This window comes from Pipistrellus hanaki (assembly GCF_964339955.1).
Source record: "Pipistrellus hanaki genome assembly, chromosome: 3".
Lineage (NCBI taxonomy): Eukaryota > Metazoa > Chordata > Mammalia > Chiroptera > Vespertilionidae > Pipistrellus > Pipistrellus hanaki.
Window position 1 is genome coordinate 85,652,436 of NC_140505.1, and position 17,024 is coordinate 85,669,459.

The 17,024-nt window shown below is 41.3% G+C and overlaps 1 protein-coding gene across 4 annotated transcripts in view; it reads right to left on the minus strand.

The window, feature by feature from the left end:
- STARD13 (StAR related lipid transfer domain containing 13) overlaps positions 1-17,024 on the minus strand; it is a 241,330-nt gene that overhangs the window by 60,354 nt on the left and 163,952 nt on the right. For all 4 annotated transcript variants that reach the window (XM_084879323.1, XM_084879322.1, XM_084879324.1 and 1 more), the window contains exons 2-3: positions 10,097-10,168; positions 6,896-6,977 (exon numbers count right to left, since the gene is read on the minus strand). In XM_084879323.1, coding sequence (XP_084735449.1) covers positions 6,896-6,977; positions 10,097-10,168 — 154 coding nt within the window. The remainder of the gene's footprint in view (positions 1-6,895; positions 6,978-10,096; positions 10,169-17,024) is intronic.

A 17,024-nucleotide genomic window follows, 5' to 3' on the forward strand; every position in this document is an offset into this window, starting at 1 on the left:
TGGTCAAGGTTTCAAGGAAGAGTGTAAACTCCATCTGCAAACCGATAAAGTGCTAAAGAAAAAAAAAAAAAAGGTCCACGTTATCTTGAGCTCCTTTAGCTTGTACAACTTCAGACAAATTTTCAATTCACATATGCCCATATTGGAAAAGTCACATGAGATGTCCTTAGCTTTTTAACTCTTCACAACAATTGCATCTAATCCAGATAATCTAGTGAGAACAAGTTCAAGTTGAAACAAGTGTCACATTCAGATATTTTTAAAAGTTAAAAAACTGAAAGAAAAACAAAAACAGCCCAGAGGTAACTGGATGGCATGGAGCACTCACTCCTCAGCACTGTGGGCACCCTCTCCTATCTGCCCACTAGATGTGGGTCCACAGAGATCAGTATTGATCCTCTTCTCTTTCACGGTCTTGGCCTTCTTTGCTTTTCCTAGGTGACCTCACTCACTCTCAGGCCCTTTACACTTTCATATGTGGATGATTTCACATCTCTACCTCCAGGTCTGGAGCTGAGGTCCCTGTTCAGCTCCAGACCTGCACACTCAGCTGCACACTGGACATCTCTACTTGCAACTGGCTCCTAAGGCACCTCAATTCATCATACCTTCTCTTCCTCAGGCCCTGGCCAGACTCTACTTGCTTTCCAGCCACAGCTGTTCCCTGCCTCAGGGAAGGCTGTCACCATTACCTATCTACTCACACTAGGAGGAGTCTGGCACCCTTACTTCTGAACAAAATCAATGACAATAATAGTAGTACCTGTTACTCATAGGTACTTGTGATATTTAAGTGAGATCAATGTAAAGAGCATAGTATACTACTAAGCACATAGTAAACACTCACTAATTGTCAGCCATTGTTATCTATTACTTACCTGGCAATGTTTTTCATAATGCAATACAAATATCTAATATAAATATATATGAATGACATTAAAAATATAAAAATTTCTTCTCCCTCAATCTAATGTCCTATTTTATAGTTTCTTATGTATTCTTCATGAAAGTTTAGGAAGATAATAGTCATTTTGAGTAGCTGGTTGAAAAAGATTATATAAGAGGTCATTTTAAAATATAAAGATATGCTTTTCATACAAATTTATGTAAATACTAATGACCCGGTGCACAAAATTTGTGCACATTAAAAGGGGATGAATGAGAGGAAATAATTTAATATTGCTATTTGCCTTTTCTCTATAATAGAAGTGTCACAGATGAAAGAAAATTAGTAAAATGTATATGAAAATCTTCCTTTTGTCAGAGTCTGGGGCTCACCATGGGACCCAGAGTTAAGTCCCCGCCACCCACTTGCACCTCAAAATCACGTGAGACCCAGACCTGGCTGGCTCCCCAATACTGGGCTAGATCCAGACCAGGCCAGTCCCACCCTTGTTAAGCCCTGCTGGGCAGAGGACATAGCCTCAGTCCCCTTGCCCATCACCAGGACAGGGAGCATGGCCGGATGTTCTTCAGCCCAGACCAGGGTGGGGGGCATGCCTTGAGTTCTTCTGTCAAGCCCCACCATGTGGGCGACATGGCCTGAGGTTCCCCATCAAGCCCCACCAAGCGGGGGGGGGGGTGCAGTCTCAGGTGCCCTGTCAAGCCCCACTAGTTAGGTACATGGCCTGAGTTTCCCTGATCCAGCACTAGGGGTGCACCTTGAGGTCCCCTGTCAAGCCCTGCTGGGTAGGGGGCATGGCCTGAGGTCCCCTGGCCTGGCGCTGGGGCAGGGGGAGCATTCTGAGGCCCCCTTCACCAGGACAGGAAGCACACCTTGAGGTTCCCCATCAAGCCCCACGGGGGAGGGGAAGGGTGTAGCCTCAGTTCTCTGCTGATTGCTCCTTAAGGCTCCTTTTGGGAACTTGGCCTCAGCTGTGGGTGCAGCCATCTTTGTGTTAGAGAGATGGTCAATTAGCATATTCCCTCTTTATTAGATAGGATAGGAGATTCCCCATTTTGACCTGACCATGCTTGTGTGAGTCTGTACCCCAAGCCTGGACCTATACTATATAGGCAACATTTGGTGGAGTTCACGGGGAAAGAAGGGGCGGTGATGAAGATAACTTTTCTGCACATTAGTTTTAAAAATGCTAAAAATTTATTAGAGCATTTGCCTCAGTAGCTCATAGTTTACTCACTTCTCAACCCTGGCACAACTGGCATTTGAGGCCAGATGATTCTTTCTTGTGGGAGGCTGTCCTGCGTATTATAGGAAGTTTAGCAGCATCCTGACTTCTATCCATTAGATGCCAGTATGATCACCCCAGTTGTGATAAGCAAAAATGTACTCAGATGTTGAGAGGAGGGCAAAATGCTCTTTGCCTGGTGGGTTAGAATCACTGCATTAGCCTGGGATCTTAGGGTGCAGATTCTGTAGTAAAAAGAGGCCCACAAGAGACAGCTTTGATGAAGTTACTGAAGGAACAAATGACAAGGCTCTGCTCCTCTCCTGACAGTAAATCAGCTCTAATCTCTTCACAAGAGAACAAAGTGTGCTTTACATTTTAATTTTGATTATTTTTAATGGAGTTCCATGGTGTATGAGGTGAAAATGCAACAAGAATTTCTTTTTTCTTTTTTTTACTGATTTTGTACAGAGAGGAAGGGAGAGAGATAGAGAGTTAGAAACATTGATGAGAGAGAGTCATCAATCAGCTGCCTCTTGCACACCCCTTACTGGGGATATGCCCGCAACCAAAGTACATGCCCCTGACCGGAATCGAACCCGGGACCCTTCAGTCCCCAAGCCGACGCTCTATCCATTGAGCCAAACCGGTTTCGGCTGCAACAAGAATTTCTGTCCTGAGGACTCACAAGTCACATTTAGGAAATCATGAGGCAACACAGGCATCTCTAGAAGAATGACATTCAAATGGAAAAAATGGAAAGTACTCCACATTGTATTTCACAACAAGACCTTAGCTTTCTTTGAAAACTCCAGAGGAAGCCTAGCTGGCTTCTAATCCTAGCACTATCATTTTCTTGCTATAAGTGGGTAAAATATTTTATATCTCTGCCTCAGTTTTCACATCTGTAAAATGGTAATGTTATTACTGCTTACCTTAAAGGATTGTTATGAAACTTAAATGAGTAAATACTTGTAAAACACAAAGAGTAGTGGTTGGTATATATTGAATACCTTATAAAAGTTTTAAAGACTTTTTGAGATTTGTTTTTGTTTATGGACAGAATTTTAGAGGAAGCAGTGACCATGATTATCATGTAAGCCTATATGACCATCACTCCTACAACACAAGATTGCTGCTCCTATGTGGTCAAAGATGGCTGCTACAAGATGGTCAGCAGGTGAGGGCAGTTAGGAGGGACCAGACCTGGAAGGGAGGGCAGTTGGGGGTGATCAACCCTGCAGGGGACGGCAGTTAGGGGTGACCAGGCTGGCAAGGAGGGAAGTTGAGGGTGACAAGGCCTGCAGGGAAGGGCAGTTGGAGATGACCAGGCCTGCAGGGGAGGGCAGTTGGGGGGGACCAAGCCTGCAAAGGAGGACAGTAAGGGGTGACCAGGTCTGCAGGGGAGGGCTGTTAGGAGTAAACAGGCTGGCAGGGGAGTGGTTAGGGTGTGATCAGGCTGGCAGGCAGAAGCGGTTAGGGGCATAGTGGAAGGCAGGCAGACAGGCGAGCAGTGAAGAGCCAGCAGTCCTGGATTGTGAGAGGGATGTCTGACCGCCCGTTTAGGCCCATCAGGATTGGGCCTAAATGGGCGGTCAGACATCCCTCAAGGGGTTCCAGGAGGGTTCAGGCTGAGTGGAGGGACACTCCCCCATGCACAATTTTCATGCACCGCACCTCTAGTATTACTATAAGACATAACACGTTATGTAATACTATATATTTTCTGTGATGAATATTCTAAAAGGGAAAAATTGAAAATGTATTAATATTCATAAAACCAAACACTATTTACTATTATTTAATACTAGAGGCCCGGTGCACAAAATTCTTGCATGGGTAGCATTCCTATGCCTGACTGGTGATCAGGTTCCACACCTCCCTGCCTCCTCATCTCCTCCTTCCCTTGCCACCGTCCATGAGCCACCACCTCATAGTTCCTCCCACCTCCCTTTCTCTTCCTTTCCTCACTCCTTCAGCATTCTGTTGCAGCTGCTGGTCACCTGCCATTTTGACTTGCAGCAATAGATATTTATAGAGCACCTACTATGTTCCAGTGCTGTTTGAGTTACTGAAACAACAATGAGATGTGGAGGTTCTTTCAATTGGTGAATGCATAGACAAACTGCAGTGGAATACAATGGAATACAACCCAGAAATTATATGGATGGATACACAAAACAACATGGATTAATCTAAACTACATTGTACTAAGTAAAGTTGCCAGAACCAAAAGTCTTTATTTCATTTATATAGCATTCTGAAAAAGGCAAAACTATAGGTGCAAAAACCAGATCAGTGGTTGGCAGGGGTTGAGAGCAGGGGTAAAGGTTGATGATAAAAGAGATCGGGGGAATTTTCTTGGGGGAAGGAGTTGTTCTATCTCTAGGTTGTGGTAGTGGTTAGATAGCTTCAGGCATTTGTAAAAACTCAAACTACATTGCATTGAAAATACTGAGTTTTACTATTGATATATATGTCACCTCAATGTAAAGAAAACATAAATTTAAAAATTCAATGGGGGAAAATAACATAATACAATTAAAATGTAAAAATGATTTAGTTAAAAAAGGCAACTAGTAAAAATACCCCTGATTAAAACTAAGAGGGAAAACTCAGGATGAGGTGCTACTTGTATAGTTCTGAATCCGATGAATGCTTTTGAAGAGGGAGCTGCTCCTGCCTGGAGTGTGTTTTGGACATCCTGAAGAGGAAATGTGGCTTTTCCAATTCATTACCTTTAAACAATCTCAATCAAACCATCTATTCCTCCCATAAATGCTCACAAATGGCATTCTGTGCTTTTTTGTTTTCTAGTCCAAATGGTCTGTTCCTTTCATTTGAAGAGTTCTTTGCTCTTATACTCACTTAAGCTAACCCACAGCAGTGTTTGCTTTGAACATTCAGAGATCATTTTTTTTATTATTATTAATTTTTTACAGAGAGGAAGGGAGAGAGATAGAGAGTTAGAAACATCGATGAGAGAGAATCATCGACCAGCTGCCTCCTGCACACCCCCCATTGGGGATGTGCCCACAACCAATGCACATGCTCTTGACCGGAATCGAACCCGGGACCTTTCAGTCCACAGGCCGACGCTCTATCCACTGAGCCAAACCGGTTTCGGCAATCATTTCTTAATGTAAATCTATTTTCATACAGGAACCATGGAATGACCAACCTGTGAACACTGAAATATACATATCTGAAGATTCAATAAACCTCAGGTTATTTATATATCATATTAACATACATTTGTTTCTCTTATTGTCACAAAAGTTTTGCTCATCATTCCTTTCCTATTAAACTACCATATTTTCTATGTCAAATGCAGAATGTACTAGAAAGACCACTGGATTATAACTTATAAGGACTATAACATACAAAGGTCAGTTTATCCCCTTACTAGCTGTGTGGCATGGGAAAAATGACTTGTCTCCTGTAACTAATATTTATTTCCAGCCCTGGACTCTCTAGGACTTTTCCATAGGAAATTTCAAATTCCCAGACACATACAAATTCCTATGCAGCTCTTAATTCAGACATATTGATTACATTGGCATTTTACTATTACCAAAATTTTAATTACATATTTTTTCATGTGCTCATGCTTTATTTCTTCAACTAGATTTCTTCAGCCAGATTATAAATTCTTTGAGGGGAGGGGATTATTTATATATTGGAGGCCTGGACTACAAAACTCATGCACTCGGGGATGAGGTTCTATGCTGGCAGTCGGACATTCTTAGAGCTACTGAGGAGGTGGGAGGGGCTGCTGCGCTCACCAGCCATGAACCAGGCTTCTGGGTGACTGGCGCTCTCCTACGCTGACCATCTGCTCCCTGGTGGTCAGTGCACATCATAGCGACCAGTTGTTCTGCTGTTTGGTCGATTTTCATATTAGCCTATTATTATATAGGATGGTCTTTGATTATCTCCCACCCACAATCAGGGCCGGGAAGGGACACGGGATGTTGGCCAGCTGTGGAGGGACCACAGGAGGGCTCCAGGGCATGTGCAGCTCATCTTGCTCAGTCCCAATCAGCTGCTAACCTACCAGTTAGAACATCTGCCTTTTGGTGGTCAGTGCATGTCATAGGTAATGGTCGACCTGTTGACTGTCTGGCCTCTGGTGGTCAGTGCACATCACAGGGTGCAGTTGAGTGGTCTTAGCATATCATTAGCATATTATGCTTTGATTGGCTAAATGGAACATGGAACGACTGGACACAGCATATTGGGCTTTTATTATATAGGACACATCTGGTCTTCTTATAGCATCTATCACATAGACTTAAATATTCCAAGTTGCCAATATAATTACTTGAGCTTACATATTCCAGTTTTCTACTATAATCATTTGACTTGCAAAAAATATAGGCAAATTGGACATACTCCTGGAGATTTTCAGGGCTTTCCTTGACCACACATGCTGCTTTCTCCCACTACAGTGGGTACTCACAACCACAACCACTGTCTCTAGCCTCATCTTGTTTTACTTTTTTCATAGCATTGCACATTCTCTGAGATAACTTCTCCTTCTCCCTCTCTGTTTCTCTCACCCTCTCTTTCCTTTTTCAGTCTATTTTCTGAAGCTTCCTACTAATATTTAAGATCCATGAAACCAGGGCTGATCATGCTCACGATAGTATATACTTAGAATGCCTGGCATTCAGTGAAGTTACTGAACTATTGAACTTACTCCTCAATATAGTGGTGCCTATTGGAAACAATTGAAAGAAGCAAAAGTACTTCACATGATTTACCTGTAAAGAGGTTCTACAAGGTCCCTTTCAAGAAAATCATGATCGTTTTTAACAGCCAAAATGTTGATGGGAAACTGTGAATCTGAAAGAGATAAGAAGGAAGACAAAAGTATTTATGTGCCTTGTTTTATCTTAATAGACACACATCTTCAGGCTACCATGTTTTTGTACACAGGAATAATATTAACAGCAGTTACTCTTCATTGATGGAGAGTATGAGGGTACTGTTTAAGATAGCAAGCCATTTTATTTTCATCACAATAACTGCTTTTAAGTATACAAAAAAAAAAAGAGAATGAAATATGAGAATAACTAAGCACTTGACTTTGGATAGGACTGAATAATAAATATCTGCATTTTTATAGCTCATCATTATCAAAACATTTGCCTTTATGGAGAAAAGCTTTTACATTTTCCTCATTGACTTAAGGCTCTCATTTGTATCCTGACTAGTTCATGAATGGTTGGTTTGTGTTGATTTTTCTTCAGAAAGAACATTTCCCAAAATACACGAAACTCAATGGCCTCAAATTTTTATTTTGTAGCAAAATCTTGAATCACTTTAGCATATAAGCAAAATCCTCAAACAACTAATTTTATCCAAAGAGAAAAAGGAATTCCACCTTCATCACTTTTTTCCACATTCTATTTATGCCAGTGCTGGAGGTCAAGGGCAATATGTAAGACACCATGTTAATTTTAGGTACCTCATTCCAAGTAAAAATCTGGAGATCATTGTAATAGAGGCCTTAGCCAAATTTAACAGATAATATCAGTTCACTGTCATTACCCTGCCATTATTTCTCTTCCTCATTTTATATTTTGTACTGCTTCCATCTTGCCAGTCATAAAATATGGCTAGGAGTATGTAAATCTTAATACAATTTGGAAACAGAAATAATTTCTCTTCTGGTGAAAAAAAGTAATAAGTGAATTCTAGGTGGTTCAAGAATGAAGACAGTCTTATTCTGCGAGGGAGGGAGTGTGTGCAGTGTATGTCCTGGTTTTCAGTCCTGGCTCTGCTACTCTCTAGGTTCAAGGCACTTAACCACTTCTGGGCCTGTTCCTTCATCTGGAAAATGGGCATGAGGTTTATTGTGAATATTAAATGCAACTATATATATATAAAAGCCTAAGCAATGTTACCACTGGTCGACCAAATAACTGATTGAACAAACGACCAGTCGTTATGATTTGCACTGACCACCAGGGGACAGATGTTCAATGCAGGAGCTGCCCCCCCTGGTGGTCAGTGTGCTCACACAGCCAACCTCCTGCAGCCAGCCAACCTCCTGCCATCTCTCTTTTTGGCCAGCTGGCCCCGATTGGCCCCCATCAGGACTGGGCAAGAGGGCTCCAATTGGCTCAATCGCCAGCCAGGCTGAGGGACTCAAACTGTGCACAAATTTGTGCACTGGGCCTCTAGTAGTAATATAAATTGCTTTGAATAGTACCTGGCACATTGAATGTTCTACATAGTGTTTGCTATTCTCTTTATTACATTCATTCAATGAACTAGTGGCCTAGTGCACAAATTTGTGCACATTGAAAGGAAATTAATTACAAAAAATATTTTAATATCACTATTCACTGTTTCTCTATAATAGAAGTGTCAACCAAATTCACGATCAACAATGACAGATTGAAACACATGTGTGTGATTGGTGCTAGTGAGAGTTTTATATATATAGATAAACTTGCTTAATTAGATCTGTTTTTTGATTTAGCTAAACTTTTACCAGTCCAGTGAAGCACCCTAACTTCTCTTTCAGGTAATTGTCAGCAACTCAGCAGTAATATTAACACAAAGGAGATTAATAGTGTAGATCATGAAGAGAGAACAAAGGGTAAAATATTTAACTGCAGCAATGTTTGACTATATTCTGACCAGTGAGAAAAACTGAAGTCATTTTCAAGATCCACCATTTCTTACTTCTTTTCATCAAGCCAAGTTTCTAAGCTTTCTAAATATCCATTTTCTGGCTAATGAAAATAGGATTCCACCAAGTCTCCTATCTACCTATTCTAGGGCTTCTGTGAAAATCAAATGAGATGAGGCTTGGGAAAACAGTTCACAGACATTTCATTAAAATGTAAGATGTTTTCACCTGGCTAGAAAGCAAGTTGTGTTCCTGAGCTGAAGAAACTCCAAGGAGGCTAATCACTAGAGAGAGGAAGCTGGGCATTGCTACATGACATCATTATCCAGTGCCCACAACCACCTGTTTCTGGGCTGGGCTGGGCTGTGGGCCACATTTTGTGCCATGGTGTCTTGGCAGCATTGGCTGCGATTTGGGGGCTGTTGCTCCAGGGCCTATATCCCACTTGGGGGAAGCCAAGTGCTGCTTTGTGGGTACCAGTTCTGTGGTGCCATTTCTCTGTATATGGCCAGTGCACATTACAACAGCTCCTGCATTCAGTGTCTGTCCCCTAGTGGTCAGCGCACATCATAGCGACCGGCCAGACGATCAGACATTTAGCATACTAGCCTTTTATATACAGAGATATGGCTTAAACACAATCTGACAAATAATGAAAGGTTAATTTGCATACTCAGGAGTATGCAAATTAACCCAACAAAGATTGTGGATTAATTTGCATATGCAGGCGCGGAGTGGCCGGGAGGGTCAGGATGCCTGCTATGAGGGGGAGGGGGAGTGGTGGAGGGAGCTATAGGAGAGGTGCTCCAGCTGGGAGCAAGGACTTGCAGGCTCCCAGGTGGCCAGGAGCTAAGTCAGGGGAAGGAAGGCCTATTCTTGCATGAATATCGTGCAATGGGCCTCTAGTGTTCATATAAAGTTAGCAGAACTGAAGATAAGCTTCAAGACAATTAGTTTTGTTATTTCTAGGAAAATTTTCAACAACTAATTTATTGTATTTCAAGAAAATTAAGAGTAATAAAGAAGAAAAAAAATTAAAAAAAAAAAACAAAAAAAGGAAGTGAAGAACTACCCTGGCAAAACACTGAAGGAAAAGATAGAGTTGGGAATGATGGTAAAAAGGTGAGCAGAAAGTGTAGAACAGAAAGAAAAATAGGCTTGGGAAACAATATTTATTCCCAAATTGGCATCAGTATAAGCCCTGGCCATCACAAAGCCTAGTGAAAGAGACAGGAAAGAAAAAAAAAAAAAGATAAGAAAAGACTTAGAAGTTTATTTTGCATTATTCTCCTTATAAAGAGTGAAGGAAAGGCCAACTTACCCTCATATAACTGAGCATATTGTGGGAACCCAGCAGCACGGAGCCAGTCACATGCTTCCTTTGCCTCAATTTCTGAAAAATACAAGAAGGGAAAAGAGTGAGTTAAAAGGTCACACTCGAACCCTACTTTCTTAATCAAAAAGAAACGGGTGAGCACTGTGTGCAAGTTATTACAAAGCAACATTGTTCTCAGGTGTGTTGAAGTGGGCCTTCCCAGAAATGAGTGTAAATGAGCAGGTATCTCCAAGGTACCTGCTATGTGTCTCTTAAGATTATCTTCAATGTCGACAGCAAAAAACGTCTTCATTTATACAGCAGGAAAGCAGGGGAATAGGGAGGAGAAAATAGTTCTTATGATACTTTAAAAACTGTTTTTTTAACTTTCAAAGATAAGGCTAAGAATATTTATGAACATTCCTTTATTCTTTTACTCTTGGGATAATAAAAGAAAGAATACAATTGAATAGTCTAGGAAAGTTTATTTTCTCACGAAGAAAGGTATTACAAAAATCCAATGTATTATTATTTCTTTAATCTGCCAATGCCTTTAATTCTCTGTGCCTTATAACACAATGTCTATTCACCAAGTACATTAAAATGACTTCAGGCTGCAGAGTGCTGCTTATCCAGAACTGAGACTTGAGTTTGATGGGCCGGCTAGAACCACAGAAGGCCAAATTCAAGAAGTTCATGTTACCTCTGAGTGACCATTTTTGGTGTGGATGTACCAACAGCTTGGAGACCACCTGCTTGGAGATGCTGTGGAGGGAGCGGAGAGGAGTCTATGGTATGTGAACCAGGTCACTACTTGACCTTGTGATTCCTGGATCATTTCCCAACCACAACTCTGTTAAAGAAATATGAGTGCAAGGGAAAAGAGGTTCATCTGTCAACAGTCCAGTTTCTCCAAAGGAAATTAAACAATATATTATTATAGGCCCCTTATTTTGCTGTTGGAAAGGAGCCTGATAAGGCCTTGAATTTGCATTTACTCCAATATTCGCTTTCCCCCCCACAGTGAAAGCCAAAGTGTACAGGGAGTTGGGGGACCACTGCACAAAAACAATCTATAGGAGCCTATACATCTACCCTGAAAGCTTAGTGTCTGTGATGCATAATGTTTAATGTGACAGAGCTATTTAGTATGTATTAGGGAAACAAAGCAATGGCCAGATTTTGTATAAGCCCCTAAAGGAAGAGCAAAAACCAATACTCCTCTACCACTGATCTGGTTGGACACAGACTGAAATTTGCCATTAAATTTGGGGGGGGGGGGGGAGAGCCTGTTGGTGATTTTTGTTCCAGAATGCATGCTTCTTTTGGCATCACCTAATCCACTGTTATTCTAGTGGTTGACAGTTTCTAAATTTGGAGTGTTTTCCTTGACATAATTGCTACTAGCATAGATCTTACAGTACTTGTTCCTGCCATGTACACATCATTCAGAAATGCCCAGGGCACCAACCTGGAAATAAAAGCTTTGGGAAACATCTCTATCAGGAGGAGTGTCTCTGAGATCCACAATGCAGTTCAGGACCTTCAGCTGAACTGTTCTATATTGGCTAAATTGGGGGTTTCCCTTCAGAAGATACAAAAGGCAACTACTTTATGGCTCAAAGTTCTATTTAGTACTAATTTGAGAGTCCTTTTGTGAAGGCTTTCACTTGGAAAATTACACAAGAATTTCAGGCAGGGGTCTTCAAACTACGGCCCGCGGGCCACATGCCACCCGCAGAGGAGTCTGATCCTGCCCGCCAGGTTTTTTGGGCAGTGAGCGCAGCCGAGGTGTTACAGTAGGAATTAGTAGTTCATATAGTCCAGCCCTCCAGCTCTCTGAGGGACTGTGATCTGGCCCCCACTTTAAAAAGTTTGAAGACCCCTGACAGGGGTAGTAGGAAATGCACATTCTGACTATACTATGTAGAAAATGAGGTGAATTACTACTAAAAATTTGCCTCCAAAATTTTAAGCTTCAAATTTGCATTTTAGTTAAATATCCTATTTAATCAAGAGGGAATATGCAAATTGACTGTCTCACCATAACAAAATTGCTGTGCCCACAGTGGAAGCAGGAATGCCATAACACAAGATGGCTGCACCCACAGCAGAGGATCAGGTCCCCTAATAAGCTTTAATGAGCAATCAGCAGGGACCTGAGACTGCTTGGCACTGGGCTGGGGCAGGGAACCTGAGGCCATGCCCCCAACCTGGTGGGGCTTGACAGGGGACCTCAGGCTGCACCCTGTAGCCTGGGCCAGGGTATCTAAAGGCTTGTCCCCCACCTGGTGGGGCTTGACGGGGATGGGGCCGGCAGAGTCTGGATCTAGCCCAATGGGGCTGGGGCCGGCTGGGTCTGGGTCTTGCATGATTTCAAAGTGCACATGGGTGGAGGGTGGGGGGACTTGACTCTGGTTTCCATGGCATGCCCCAGACTCTGACAGAAAGAAGATTTTCGTATACATTTTACTAATTTTCTTTCATCTCTGGCATTTCTATTTTAGAGAAAGGGCAAATAGCAATATTAAAATATTTTCTCTAATTGATTCCCTTTTAATGTGCATGGATTTTGTGCACTGGGTCACTAGTAGTATAATAATGAAGAAATACCTAATTTCTAGATGTTCTACTTAATTATGAGGCAGTAGGTCTTAGAGAAGCACAGATTTCTGTATTTTCTATTTGAACTACATAAATAGTATACCTTTTTCTATTTTTAAAAATGTTTTTATTGACTTCAAAGAGGAAGGTAAAGAGAGAGAGAGATAGAAACATCAATGATGAAAGAGAATCATTGATCAGCTGCCACCTGCATATCCCCTACTGGGGATTGAGCCTGCAGCCTAGGCATATGCCCTTGATTGGAATCGACACTGGGACCCTTCAGTCCAGCAGGCCAATGCTCTACCCATGGAGCCAAACCAGCCAAGCCTAACCAAGTTAGGGCTTCCTTTTTCTATTTTATTATAACTTATTACTATGGAAATTCAGTGTTAAACAGGAAAGTCCCAGAGAAACAGGCTACAAAGAATAAGTGGAATAGAACTGGAAGGAAGGGGCTCTATAACATAAAAAGCTCAAAGAAGAGTGGGAAATGAACTTATAAGAAAGTATAGACTCTGTCAGCCTAGGGAAGGGGTTGGGGTGTGGGTGTGGCTCAGACACTGGAGAAAGAAAGACAATGAACTGGGGAATGATAAGCAGCAGAGGTCCCTATAAAAAAAACTTTCAGAGCTGAAGATTTGGGTTAGGTAGTAGAATAAGGCTCAGGCTAACCTGGAAATTTTCACATTAAGTCTCTCCAAATCACTTTATTTTATAAGAGCAACATAGATAATAAACTGAAATCCTACCCATACATAAAGGTGAATAATCAAATCTCAACCAGAATCCAACTGAATCAAACTCTCAAACATGCTAATATTTTTAATGCATAGGAATTTCACTTTTCCATCTCAAACTCAGGTGACAACAAAAACTGTAATTTGTAAATAATAAATGAAAAGAAGGCAAACCCCAGCCATGGCTCGGCTCTTTACCATCATTCCCCACATCTAACTCACTGATCTAGTTCTTAAATGTCTTTCAAACACATTAACCCCTCCTACTGCCCACTATAGCTGTAGGCCATCTTGATTTATCAATTTAAGAACAAAATGAACTCTTCTTTACTACCTAGTGACAAAGCAAACAAACAAAATAACCTGGCATAATTAACCACTACAAATTTGACTTTGCCTATTGAGTTGAAATGGAGGAAAAAAAAAAAAAAAAGCCTTCACTTTTATTGATTCTGTACCTATTAAAACCTATCAGCCAAATGTTAATCTTTTCCCCAAGGCATATTACCCTTGCAGTGGATAAAATGATTATAGAATAAAAAAGAAATCATTATTGTCAGTGTCATCATTTCATAAATATTTACCTAATAAGAGTTCAATGACATTTGAGGAGTGTATGAAAATCTTTTTTGACTATACTCTTGCTAGTCAGTATAATTCTATATAATAAAAGCATATATGTGTCTGACCAATTGGTTGACCATTCAGTCAACTGTTCAACCAGTCACTATGATGCGCACTAACCATCAGAAAGCAGATCCTCTGACTGGTAGGTTAGCTTGCTGCTGGAGTCTGGCTGATCAGGACTGGGCAAGAGGGCTAGACATGCCCTGGAGCCCTCCCACAGTCCCTTCCTGGCCAGCAGGCCCCCATCGGTCCCCGACTGGGACTGGGTGAGACAGCCCTGATGGGCCAAGGGACCCCACATGTGCACAAATTCATGCACCAGGCCTCTAGTCCTAAATAATAAAAGGTAAATTGTCCCCTGGACCAGGAGTTCAACTGGGATTACGACCAGGGGCAGGGCTGGCCTGCCAACCGCCCATGGCCTCTCCCCCCTGCTGGCAGTCCAATTGGTCCCTATCCAGGGTGAGCTGGCCAGATGCCACTTGTGCATGAATTAGTGCACTAGGCCTCTAATATTATATAATAGCTTTAAGGGTCATTACAATCACATTTTCACAGTTTCATTTTTTTCTGTATTTCCATCCATACCTGACCCTGTAGTTCCAGGGCTATAAAGAAAAGCAGCAACCTATAGCAAGTTCCCCCATGTAAATCTAAATATGGGGTGGAACCAGAGAATGCCCTAGGACAGACCTCTATGGAGATTATTGCAGTATGTTACTGGAGAAAATGCAATCTACTTGGCTTAGTATCATGATCAAATTTCAATAAAATTTTTGTAATTATTATATATAAAAACATTTCCTTTTTACTCTGGAAGGTGTCTATTTTTATTTGTCCAACATCTTTCAACACTTCTTCAAATAACAGAACTCTCTCTACCTTAAGAATCTCTTCTTTGTGGTTTAGGTAGGGCTGTCACCCACTTTGTCCAAACCACACTCCTTGGTCACCACCACCCACACAGGAGTGATGCGCTTCTTAAGAGTACACTATTCCCCTTAGACTAAGAAGATCAAAGAACTTTGGTATCTTAAGTCAATAGTTGTTTGGGGGCTGAAATCAACTAGTAGAAAAAGTGGATATCAAACTTTTTCAATTGGTGCCTGATCTGCACAATCCCACCACCTCACTCCCCCCCCCCCAAAAAAAAAAATAAATACAACAAAAACAAATACCTCTTCACTCAATAAATCCAGAAGATGGCTTTCTGCTTGGCATATTCTGCCAGGTATTTGTGATTCTACTTGGAGGAGAGTTACTTGCTTTGCCTCAGTTGTACATGCTTAGAGCATGATGTGACCTCTGTCCAGACACAGTGGAGGGGGGCTGTCTCACTGGCTGCCCAACAAAGTGCACAGCAATGGGCATGATAATAAAGACACTGTAGAAACTAACCACGGCCTACAATGCTAGTCTTAAAAAGTATTATCATGTTTCTTAATTATACATGCTCAGGGGTGAAAACACAAAAAAATACAGAAAGGTACAATTAAAGAAAAAAACTCTTGCCCCATTACTAACACATAATTCAATGAATTATTTGTTGAAATGGTAATACTGTAATATCTTTGGGCTACAATTTTTTTCACATTGATGTTTATTTTTTAAATTTATTTTTGAAACGGCCAATTATATTTCACTCCTGGGAGGTTATACCATCAAAGCAAGACAAAACAGTTCAGTAGGATTGCACCAATGAAGACTGAGCATGGAGAAGGCTCAAAAGAGGTTTACAAGCTGTGTCTTTAAAGAAATATCATGGCCTGGTGGGTGTGACACAGTGGTTGAGCATCAACATGTGAACCAGGAGGTCGGTTTGATTCCTGGTCAAGGCAAATGCCCGGGTTGTGGGCTCCATTCTCCTAGGCAGTTGATCAATGATTCGCTCTCATCGTTGATGTTTCTATCTCACTTTCCATTTATTAAATCAGTAAAAAATTATACACACACACACACACACACACACACACACGAATGAAATATGTAGTGAGTTTGGATACAGTCTGGTGGACAAGGCTCCAGAGGGCTCGTCAAGTAAGGAATTATATTGAGCTCAGCAAATTTGCGTCTCAGGTTTGCAGGCCTCCTCTTATGTAACAGTCTCATTGAATTTTCAAACTGGTGTTTCTCAAGTGCTCAGGAACAGTGTGTTCACCCAGCTAAGCATTTTAAGTACATTTTGTTTTACTTTAATCTCGGCATAGCAAATTCCCATAGCTAACCCAAAGGAATACCATTCCTTCTAAATGACCAAAAATTTAAATTTGGGTCACATTAAATTTTATTACCACCAGAAAACTAGCTGGCTAGAAGGAACCTGGTTTACTGTGGATAGTTTATAAAATTATTATATATAGGCATATATGTTTATGTTGTTCTTACAAATCTCCTGCAATTCAATGGACAACTTGGCTTCAATTTAAGTAGATCTTCTTTCTTAAATGCTCATTAAAAATACTCAAGAAGAAAAGACATTGTGGATCTCCGTGTGATTTAGAAAAGCAGGTTTGAGGGAGAGAAACCAAGATGGCGGCATAGGTAAACAGAATAAACTGGTGAATATAATAGAATCAGGGCCACAGAAAGGGAGTAGACTTACAATTCTTGGGGAGAAAGGGGTGTGAAGGTGTGGGGGTGTGGGAAGAAACCGGACAAAAATCGTACATCTATGGATGAGGCCAGTTCAGTGTGGGGTAAGGGCAGAGGGTAGGGTAGGAACCGGGTGGAGGGAAACTATGGGGGAGAGGGAAGAGGAACAACTGTAATAATCTGAATAATAAAATGAAAAAGAAAAGCAGATTTGAGAACAATGTTTTGTTGCTTCATTTAAGTTGGATAACATGGTGCGCACCGTTTCTGAAAGATTATGGGTGACTTAACCACCACAACTTGTCAGCAATGAATGAAATTATCACTATTAAAGTATATTACAGGCACTAACATTTCAACAGGCTCACAGT